This window comes from Myotis davidii, unplaced genomic scaffold (assembly GCF_000327345.1).
Source record: "Myotis davidii unplaced genomic scaffold, ASM32734v1 scaffold143, whole genome shotgun sequence".
NCBI classification, from domain to species: Eukaryota; Metazoa; Chordata; class Mammalia; order Chiroptera; family Vespertilionidae; genus Myotis; species Myotis davidii.
The window spans coordinates 5320630-5332660 of NW_006294876.1; the positions used below are offsets into that span (position 1 = coordinate 5320630).

At 41.0% G+C, this 12031-nt stretch overlaps 1 protein-coding gene across 2 annotated transcripts in view; it reads left to right on the forward strand.

The window, feature by feature from the left end:
- The window catches only part of CTNND2 (catenin delta 2), a 339572-nt gene that overhangs the window by 174658 nt on the left and 152883 nt on the right, over positions 1–12031 (forward strand). For both annotated transcript variants that reach the window (XM_006769453.2, XM_006769452.2), the window contains one exon: positions 617–800. In XM_006769453.2, coding sequence (XP_006769516.1) covers positions 617–800 — 184 coding nt within the window. The remainder of the gene's footprint in view (positions 1–616; positions 801–12031) is intronic.

Here is a 12031-nt window from a genome sequence, read left to right on the forward strand (position 1 = left end):
CATTAAGTAAATCAGACAGACCACATGTGCATACAGAGGTCTTGGAGAAAACAAGGTACCCTGGTAGTCCTATTCAGACAACTTTCACTGCTCTTTAGTCTTGGTTAGAATTTGGGTACTTGGGTCCATTGTATTAATAGTGAAATGGAAGCCTAATTGGTATCCTCAAGTCAATCAAATCTCTCAACCTTTAAGCCTCCCTGATGGAACAAAGTTAATCATGTCACAGTTTCTCTCCCCATTTGTCAGATAGTCACAGCACTCTTTTTTTTGAAAAATATATTTTATTGATTTCAGAGAGGAAGGGAGAGGGAGAGAGAGATAGACTCCTGCATGCCCCACACTGGGGATCAAGCTTGCAACCTGGTGTGTGCCCTGACCAGGAATTGAACCATGACCTCCTGGTTCATAGGTCAACGCTCAACCACTGAGCCACACTGGCCGGGCCACAGCACTCTTTTAATGGGTTTACATAGATGTTCTAAAATTAAAGGTGCACTCTAGGACACACTACCTTAATCCCTCTGCTCATGCTGTTAACCTGATTAGGGAAAACCATTTTGAGATGAGAGAAAGCAGTGGCCATCCAAAAGCTCTGTTGGTGTCTATCTTGCAGGAGTCCTTTGGAATCTCTCGTCTTGTGATGCTCTCAAAATGCCAATCATCCAGGACACCCTGGCAGTGTTGACCAATGCCGTGATCATCCCCCACTCGGGCTGGGAAAATTCACCCCTTCAGGACGACCGAAAAATACAGCTGCATTCCTCACAGGTGCTGCGAAATGCCACTGGATGCCTAAGGTGAGTCCCAGGTCACTGCCGCCTCCTGCTGTCATCATACATGTTCACTGTTCCTGTAACTTGAATTGCTGTTTTACTCAAGATCAGAGTGTCTGAAAGGATGACTGCTGATATGGCAATGGAGTACGAGAAGTTAGTGAAAACATTTCTAGTGAGGTGCTGATGAGGTGTAGGCATCTCCCGCTGTCCTGTACCTATACCAGTGTTCAACTTATTTATCATATTTTATGAGGTCTTGGGCAGAAAAACAAACATTTTCATTTCAACCAAAAATAGTTCATTTTCTCTGATGGAAAACAGTACTTTCCAGTAATTTCCCATGTTATGGCATATCATGCACATTAGGATAACCAGGCAGGTCAGCTGGTGGTTGGGGGCGAGTCCATGACCTATATACATAGGGATCTAGTTAATTGTTGCCAGTAGCTTTTTTAAAATTTTCTTTGTGATTGCAAGAACCTATAATTCTTACAATAGCTATCATATAAGGCCTATTGTATGAATATTTTTAATAATAAAAGTAGTAAATGTGTTGTAATTTTCTCCCAATGCATTTTTATAAAAATCATTTCCCAGAAATCTCTTGAGGTATCTTTGAATCATCCTTATGTTTTGCTTAATTTTTGCTCTTAGAAAAGAATGTAATAATCAAGTTCTCCCAAACTCTAGAAACTGTGCTCCCAAGGATGTTGCATTGTACACCAGAGTTGGAATTCTCTGCTGGATAAGATTGATGATGGGGCAGGGCAAAACATGACTTAAAATATCTAGTCAAATAATCTAGATTTTCAAAAGTAAAACGTGCAGGATTGCTTTTGTTGGGCTGGTGCAAAGCTGCCATTTCTCCTACAGTTGATTGGTTTCTAGGTGCAAAAACCCGTCTCTATTGAGAAGGAACAAAATCACCTTGGTGACATTAATAATAATTACCTCATGAATATTTATAGCAGTGCTCTCGGCCCCCAGTCTTGAAGAGAGGCGTGTGTGCTTGTGTGAAATGTGCATGCATAGAGGGAGATAAAGAGAGTCTGCCTCCATAAACATCGACACGCATTCATGGGCAGGAATAGGAAGTCCTCTGGCGAGTTTGCTTTTCCTCAAGGTCACAAAGTAATGATCTTTGGACACGGTTTCTCTGGATAGGCTCCATCAAAAGCCAAATGTACAGTTCTCCAAACCCCCCTGTTGAGCCATCTATTTTATAACTTCTTAAAGTCTATTATCATCCTGAAACATCCTGTGGCAGCATAAGAAATAAAACTCTCCCAAAGCTAAAACTGCAGGCACTTTTGACCCTTTATACTTGATTTCAGTCATTTGCAACTATTCAAGTAATTTTTTCCTTCAGAGCATTCCTGACTTGTAGACTGTCGTCATTCCTAACGAAGATCACGGGGGTGCCTCAGAATCAATTGTAGAAGTACAGTCAGCAAAGACCTGGTTAGCGCCATCAATTAAAATTCTTCCTGAATAATATAGCAACATAATTAAATATTCACAATGGTTGAGATAAGGATGTAGGCCACCGCCAGTTTGAGCATACATTCAACATTATTCTATGAAAACTCAGATGGTGAGCTAGACCAATGTGGGTTCACAGATCCCTTTCATAGCCCATCTGGCTGAGCTTAGGGTCTGGGATGTGACCTAGAGCAAAGAGGTTAGACTGGGATGCCTGTCCATTCATCTCTGTTCATGCACACAGGTGCTGCTTCTGCTACTGGCCAGGAGTGACCACATCATTGGGAGCCAAAAATGAGGACATCTGATTTAGATAAGAGTTTCCTATAACCACACTGACTTTCCTTAGTGTGGATGCAACCAGAGTTAGGGTTTTCCCACTTTGAGCAACAAAGCCAAACTCATCAGTGTATGGTGAATATTTCACTTCCCCCTGAATTTAATTTCTGCCCTTCTACAGAAAGAAATATAATTTATCTTCTCTTATTTGAATGTGCTTATGAATCATTCCACATTGATAAGCAGGGTGGACAAAGAGAGGAAGAAAACAGCCCTGGTAAGGGGCTACAATTAATTTATCAAATTAAGTCTCAGTAAATGAAAGGTTTCAATAAATTTCTACTATTATTTGCTACCTACTTAGAACCAATGTTGGCAACACAACAAAACAGTCACAAATGTTTATAGCATGATGGAAGGTTCTAGATTTACATATGTGAGGTATTTACATTCTTCATTTTTCAAACAAAGCCCAGAATTTATTTACATTAAAGAAATTTCTTTGTGTGCTGTGCCTGCCTTTCAACAGCCTATCTATAAGGATTTGCTGAGTCTCTGCTGTGTGCTCAGAGACAGAGATAAACATGGAAGTCCCAGCCTTTCAGAAACTCAGAATCTACTGCAAGAAAACGGCACCCATACAATAAACCCTAGTGTCATATCTTAGGGTAGTTGGGAAGGAAAGGCTGGGGAGAGGGTGATGAACTTAGCCAGTGTGGTCAAAAAGTCTTCAAGAATCAGGGGGTGTTGGGCCAAACAGAGAAAGGACTTCATCAGTCAATGCAGTGGTTGAGCACTGTGCCCAGAAAGAGTGGCAGGCGTGCTCTGACACAGACACGGGGATTCCAGGATCTGCAGGTGGTCTATAACCCTAGGGGACTTAAGGAAATGCAGAGTTTAGGAACATTGACCTGAGTCTCTAGGAGTAGAAAGCTATGGTGAATCTTGACCGAGAGAACACAATGGTCAGCTGCGTGTGGGAGCGATTGTGCAGGACAGAGTGGGGACAGGTGGGGAGAAGTGATGAAGAGTGGAGCAGTGAATTTACCAGGATACCCTGTGCACCTGATTGTTAAGATACTTCCTGTGGACAACAGTGAATATCAATATTTTGTTCCATTTGATTAAATTTAACTCACTGATTTGTAGCTTTGTGGACTATTTCCATAGATCCTTACATTAAATATACCTAACCTACCAAACATCATAGCTTATCCTCACCCACCTTAAACATGCTCAAAACACAATAGCTTACCACTGGGCAATTCTCCTGAGTTTCCATCTCAAGAGTAATTGCCTTTCTCTTCTTTCTCACCAGAAGCAAAAGACACAGATGGGCATTTTGTAGATGGGATGCAAAAATCACAAACGTAACGTCTAAAATGTGCCGGCAACGCAGTACACTGTAGAGTATCAGCTGTTTACCCTGGTGATTGCGTGGCTGGAGCCTCGGCTCACTGCTGCAGCCCAGCATCAGGAGAGAGTTTCTGTACTTCGTATCACTTGCCTGAGAAAAGATCCAAAAAAAATGTGAAGTACAGTTTCTGTTGAATGCATATAGCTTTTGCACCAACTTAAAGTCTAAATACCGTAAGTTAAACCTTTATAAGTCAGGACTGTCTGTACGTTGTTTATTCTCAAATTTATTATAAGTTCAGTAGCTTCTCCAGCAACATCTTAATTCTCAATTTAGATGATCAGCCAGAGCAATGGGAGGTGGGGGGGGGGTGCCTTTCTTTTTAAGATAAGGCTATATTTTAAGGCATATCCTAGATAATAAAGTGACATTATTTGTCCAGTACTTTTTAAGATAAGACTATATTTTAAGGCATATCCTAGGATAATAAAGTTGACATTATTTGTCCATATCCTTCATTCTTTTATTGATGACTTAAAATGAGTTAATATTTTTGTCTTATAGTTTCTGTAACTGTAGTTTCAAGGATAGGTAAAGAAAATATGTAAATATTATAATATGTAAAAGAATATATCAAAGATATGTTTACAATAATAGGTTAGAGAAAGTAAAACTTTTCCTAACATAGTGTGACTCACAAGGCCAGCAGAAAGAGCTTATGGTAGGTAATTTATCAGATCATTATCAGAAATCATTACTCTTGGTTTTGTTCCTAGCAGGATTCAAACTTGTTAATGTACTTTTAGGGTGGGAAGTGGAGGTTCAGATTTGAAGCAATTACTGTTCTAAAGATCACCATTTGAATTTTCAGAAAGAAAAAAATGTTATAAGGGCTAATTTTGCCACTTTTACATATCCAAAAGTTTATCAGAGTGAAATGTAAGTTAGAAAAAAGGACAAAGCGTTACTTAATAGCTAAAATCTGGATGCTAACACTGTGTAATCCTCCGACAGTTTGGTGCAGTCTTTTACCAGTTTCTCAAGCCTGCGATTTGACAATACATATTGTACCAACATCAATGGTGGTGCCATACCATCCAAGCGTGAAGCACAGGGCATGCTCATAGGGACATTCTAAAGGGAAGAGCCTCTTGCCTTACCTTCTCTAAAAGGCCTGGTAAACTTTCAGGGGAAGATGTCCTATGTTGACATAGCAAAAATTTAAGCATATGTGAAATATAAAATGAAAAGTTAATGCCCCTAGCCCTTTTTCTTTTAAAATTTATTTTTGGGTAGGAAGTGGAGTTTTTCAAAAGCAGATCTATTTGTTCCTGAACTATCTATCTGTCACTGAGGGAACAGTATAGAAATATAAAATTTTTTTTTTAATCTCTTCCATTTTGTTGGGGAAGCATGTTGATAAAATCATGGTAGCTTTATTGTGGGATTCAGGAAGCAGTGTCAGATGGGGCAGTGGACCTCAGAGCCCGGGGTGATTAGCAGGGGGAGGGGCTCATCTCCACAAGCCTCTTTCCCCCCACACCCTCCTCCCCCCACCTCACACCTGCACTAATGCTCACCATCTCCCTCATTTCTCTCCCTTTTCTAAATTCTATCTTTTGCTCCAATTCTGCCTGACTAAAGCTTTAGTGTTAATAAAAACCAGTTTAAATCATGCCCTAATAGAAATGTGCTAGACCTGAGAAAGCTGTAGGATGTGGTAAGCATGAAGTTGTCCTGGTAGTCTTCTTCCTCATCGCTGTGACGGAGGGTCCCCGAGGGAAACTGCTTCCCGGTGGCCTGAGCCAGGCCATTCAGCCCTGAAAACAGATTCAGTCTTGTACTCATGATTGTTTCATAGCACAATGTGTAACCGAATTCTTAATCTGTGGACAGAATAATCATCACCTTCAACCAAAAACATGTGTTAACAACCGTGGCCTGGATGCTGCCTAGGCAAGGTTAGTCTGGCTCAGCCTGTGGACAAGCTTATCTTGGCCGAGGTCGCTGTAGGGGTTGAATACGTGTTCTCCCAAATTTTATATTCACCAGAAACCTCAGAATGTGACCTTATTTGGAAGTAAGGCCTTTGCTGGTATAATTATTAAAGTGAAGATGAGGTCATACTGGATTAAGGTGACCCTAAATCCAGTGAAGGTGCCCTTACAAGAAGAGGGCATGCACCCTGAGACGCACAGAGGAGGTGATGTGAGGACACAGGCAGAAATGGGAGTGATACAGCCACAGACGAGGATGCCCAAGGATTGCTGGAGGCTCCTAGGAAAAGGGGAAGAGGGTTATTCCCTAGAGCCTTCACAGGGAGTGTGGCCCTGCTGACCTTGATTTTGGGCACCTGACCTCCAGATTAAGAGAGAATAAACTTCTGTTGCTTTTAGCCACCTAGTTTGTTTTATTTTGTTCTGGCAGCCCTAGCATCCCTACTACAGTCTTGGCGAACCTATGACACGCCTGTCAGAGGTGACACGCAAACTCATTTTTTTGGTTGATTTTTCTTTGTTAAATGGCATTTAAGTATATAAAATAAATATCAAAAATATAAATCTTTGTTTTACTATGGTTGCAAATATCAAAAAATTTCTATATGTGACACGGCACCAGAGTTAAGTTAGGGTTTTTCAAAATGCTGACACACCGAGCTCAAAAGGTTCACCATCACTGCCTACTAAGTAACCCAGAGGGGGCCTGCAAAGCCAGGGAGCCACTGGAGAACATAGCAGAGGGAGAAAAATGGGGTAAATAACTCTAAGAAGTTGCCTGTCCTCAAACAGTGGCCACACACTGGAATGGACCCAGATAGGGAACGGTTTTTCTCCATGCACAAGAGCGTTCCCCTCCATGGCTCAGGTGTAAAGCAAAACATCACCTATAACGGTATTGAGCTCTGCAGCCAGATGTGGCCGCCCTAGTGAGAGAAGGTTCAAATCCAACTCCTTCACTGGTGGCCAGGAAACAACCTTTCCTCATGTGGATCCGATGTGCGTGTTCTGCCCCTGTGGGTGAGCCTCCCTTTCCCTCCTGCCTTTAAACTAGCTTCTGAAAGTGGCATGGATTTGTTCGATACACCCGAGGGCTAAAAGTCATTGTAGGTGCTCATGCAGGGCATGTGACATGATGTCAGTATCATTTAAGGAAGCTGGCTCCAGCCGCTGGTCACAGAATGGATGCTTTCTCAATTTAATGTGAAGCATGACCATGCTTCCCAATTACAGTATCACAAATCAATATCGTAAAGATCCCTGTCTCAGCCATTATCATCACTTCTGAGAGAACTGTAGGTGAAGCCCTGGCTGAGCACCCTTTTCACGTTTTAATCTGGCAGCTCAGGAAGACAACTCCGCTCTCTGGGACTGTAGAGGCGGCTTCCCTTTAGGCATGCATGCTTAGGACTTATCTCCAGCTGAAGTATTTGCATACGGCTGGCTTTGCTAACTTCCACAGCTCATTTCCTGCTGCTGTTGAGTCATTTATTTATTTTTATTATTCTGTTCCCACTTCGGCATCTTGTCCTGAAGGACAACAATATACAACCCTAATTTTTCCCATCGATCTCTGTGTACATGAGAATGTTATTAAGCCTGTCAGAGGAGCTGCGCTATGCCTTTGCTTATGAATATAATTAAACTCACACCCTCAATTAGTCATTTTACCCATATAATGGATGAGTGCTTGGTCCCATGGAACCACTAATTCCGGAGTGACCTTGAGAAACACTGTCACAAAGTAATACTAGTGATCATCACACTCGGGCTGGAAAGCCCGGAGGACATGTATTTTATGGGACTCAACCACAGGTAAGAAGAATTATTATTGTTTTTCTATTATGTTCAGTTGGTTGCCAATATTATTCATCTAAGAAGGATCTGTTTTTAAAAATATTTTTTAAGTCTTGTATAATGAGCGCTGGATGTATGGCAGCTGAATTGAACACTCTTATCCAGGTCCTTCAAAAGGGAAGGACCTGGTGTGTGTGGATGCCCTGAACAGAAGAGACCCCCTCACCCACTCACACCCGTTTCCCCACACCTGGCCCTAAAGCAGAAGATGCTCCTCGCCTGAGCAGCTCTCCACTTCTGGTCAGTTGTGTCTATTATGGATGCAAAGTGAATGTTTGGAGTTCAGGGGGCCTGACTCAGCAATGAACATCCTCTTCTAAGGAAGGGAACAGAGGTCGGGAGGGCAAAAGGAGTAGGAGCTCTTAGGACCCCATCAGAGAGGATGGATGGGCTTCCCCCTCAGCAGCTCCACTGTTGATGAGGGCTCTGACCTCCCAAGATGCACTGCTCTAGCTCACTTCCTCCCAATCAGAGGAGATGGTGGTTGATATGAATTCATTTGGTAGAGCTGTCATTACAAAGCACCACAGATGGGGTGACTTGAACAACAGAAATTGATTGCCTCTCAGTTTTGGTGGTTAGATGTCCGAGATCAAGATGTCAGCAGGGCTGGCTCTCAGAGGTCTCTCTCATTGGCTTGTGGTCGGCCACCTTCTCGTCATGTCCTCACATGGTCTTTCCTCTGTGCATCTCTGTCCTAATCTCATTTTCTTATAAGGCCCACGCTAAAGACCTCATTTATCTTAATTACCACTTTAAAGACACTATCTCCTAAAACAGTCACATTCCACATTCTGCAGTACTGGCTTTTAGGACCTCAACATATGAATTTGGGATCAGCAGGGGCGGGGGGACGGAGGGGATAATTTAGACTATAACAACACTATAATAGTTGGCTTTCACTGTTTGTTTTCGCTTTGGGAAATAATTTTTAGTAAATTAAAACATTCTTGCAAGGTCATGTTGACCAGTATGAAGCATATTTTGATTCATTCTATTATAGAAACCAAAGTATACTTATTCTCTAATTTTAACTATCGTTAATTTTAGTCTCTATTTTCAAGTAGAAGTAATACTTTCCTTTCCTTACCTCCAAGAAAAGGTAGTCACCCATAGAACTTCAAGAAATTCTCTATATAACAGCATAAAAATTAAGACCAACTACTAAGTTTGTTCTTGAATTGAGGTTTACATAGTTAACTATTTTAAAGTCTTGTAGTTTGATGAAATTGTTAATGATTTAACAATAAAGGAAGGCTCTTAGGAAATCTCTATACATATTCCCCTTAAAATCTAAATATTGAATATATTTGAAATGACCTTTCATCTGGAATTAGGAGATCTATATTTGACCCCCAAATTTGATATATCTTCTGGGAAACTAGGCCACATGACCTTGGCCTCAAGTTCCAGGGCTGTGGAGGAGAGGTTTGGCCTAGATGTCCCTGATTAGATGTAAGAGAAAATGTAAAGCATGGTTAGGGCATTTGCTAGCTGACCCCAAATGTTCTCTTACTTGATCCCTAATTGAGGACACCGAAGTGGGGCATCACCCTTCTTGTATGGCTTAACCTTTGACCATATCTGGTCATAAATTGGACCTTGAAGCTGCAATACTATTAGGAGGAAATTAGCCTTTGGTTTAGCATTATTATAATGCTATGCTTCTTTAACATGCATGCTGTTTAATGCAGTTAGCTCAATAATCCAGTAAGGTAGGAGTTTCTGTTCCATTTTAGAGATCACGAAGTGATGCGCATCAGGGTAAAGTAGCTTGCCTCAAGTCATAGAGCAAGTAAGAGAAGGAAGAGTGACATAAATGCATGGTTGTGTGATGCCACAGCCGGGCTCCACCCACTGCACCACATTCCATTAGGCAGAGGCAAGAAGCAGCCCAAGAACATGTGTGCTTATTTACACCGAGGTCAGGGTGCTGCCTCAGACCAGATCCTATGAGAAGCAGACACCAGGAGAGAATTAGCAATCTGTGCAGGATATTTCATTAGGGCAACACTTGAGAGGAAAAATGGAAGGGAGCCAGAGGAACAAGGAGAACCATCAAACCATAATGCAGGTCCAACTCCCAAGAAGGAAGGAAGAAAGGAAGGGAGGGAGGGAGGGACGGAGGGAGGGAGGGAAGAACACACCACACAGGCCATTCACTCTGCCTTCAATGGGAAGGAAAGGGTGAAAATGTCTTGGACTTCAAGGATGTTCAGTAAAACCATTGGAGAGTTCTTGAGCCTAAACAATCCTTCCAAGGAGTCCTGTATGTCCCCAGAATAGGTTGCCTTGTCACTGCTGCAAGTTCAGTCACTGGCTGGGAGCCTCTGTGAGAAATGAGGCCTCAGCCGGAAGACAGATACAATGTCAGGTTTCAGGGCTCAGCAGCCGGACCATCAGTCAGTGACATTCCTGCACTCAGAGGTTTGAGTGGGTGCCTTTTCATGGACAGTCCATAAGCCCAACCTTTCACCAGCACTTCCATTCTCTATCGACTAACCACTAAAAGTCACATTATCATCAGAAAGCTGCTTGGGGGTACCCAAATAAGAGGAGTTAGTTACATTGACTGAGTTTTATTCTCTCAACATCTATTCTTTTGAGTCCTTACTATGTGCTTGGAATTATGGTAAGCATGAGGGTTATGGTGAAGAGCAAATAGACACAGTTGCTGTTCAAAGTAACACGTAATGTCATGAAGACAACCTCATGTACCCTAAGTCCCATTAGGCTACCCCAAGACTAGACAAATTGAAATGTATTTTTCCTAAATAATGCCTCAATAGGCAATATGTTTTTTTCAATATTTTCATGGGCTAACCAACCTCCCTCTTACTGATACATTCTTTCTTTACATATAAAAAGGTTTGGGTTTTTTTTTTTTACCTTTACTTGGTTTACTGCCATATCTTGCAGGCCTGAAGCTTTCTATCACTTCAAGATTTTTCATTTCTCGTATCTTTTCTATTAGGAATAGTCTGACAAAAACCGGAAAAACTTATTTTTCAGTTCTTTCAGAAGACCTTTCTATTTGCCAAGAGGACTATTTATAATTTTGCATAGTTCTTCCTGGCGATCATATTCAATTAAATAGTAATTGGTATCATTTCTCCCCAAGCATTTTGTTTTCCTAAGTAAGGAAAAGTGAGAGTATAATGATTCACCTAAAATATTAATGATTAATATAAAATATCCCATCATTCCATACCTGCCTAAGTTTCCATCACTTATTTCTGCAAAATTTGCTCTACTTAATTATGAAAATGTGCAGGATCTAACTAAAACTTGTTCTAAATTATTTATCTTATAATTTGGTTGCAAATATTGACTTCTTTTTAAAGGATAGCAAATATTAAAGTTTATCTTTTCAATATGAATAGTCTTCTCCCTATTAGAGTATGAATATTCAAATATTTCCATTAGTGTGAACAAATTACTTCCTCTGAAAAAAAGATTAAATGAAAAAGCTCAGTTAATTCCCAGTTGGTACACAATGGAGTTTAATATTTATCTCTATAAAATATTGGGTTGTAAGATGTTAACTCTCTGATAAATAAAAAGCAAATTTTAAGAGATAGTTTACTCTTAAAATCCTTCATAATTTCTTTATATTAAAAAATATAATTTTTCCTCTTGCTGCCTTCCAAAGTATATTACATTGTATCAGAAATAGTGTCCCTGGAGAAGAAGCAAAGAAATAAGTCTATTAACCATAAATTGAGGAAGAAAGAATTCGCCAGCAGTTTCACTTATTGCTTATGTACTAAACTTCTCCAATATTTTAACACATCTGTTTTCATACCATTTCTACTTTCCCTTTTCAAAGCAGCACTTATTTTAAAATAAATAGAGCCAGCATTTACCAGAGTTGGGACAATCCAACCAAGGAGATGGATACAACTCATCAGAGAATACACAGAGCATGTGTGGAGGCTAGCCCAGATTCATTCATGTTAAATGAAGGTCTCCAGCTTACAGCCGTGATTGCTCTTGAAGGACAGAGAAACATAACCAATGAGAGCCACAAACAACATTTTCCAGAAGCACCAATTCAGAGAGCACATCTCCTGCCCACCTTTGTGTGAATTCAGAGTGGAGAGCTGGCTGCCAGCTCTGCTCTGCACAGCCTGTCTCCGTTCTATTACCCGCCTCATTCTCTTTTTCTGGAGCCCAGTTCCTTACTTAGCCGAGAATCTATATATATAAAAGTCTCAGAAGAAACCTTTACGACCAGTCACTATGATGTGCACTGACCACCAGGGGACAGACACCCCCGT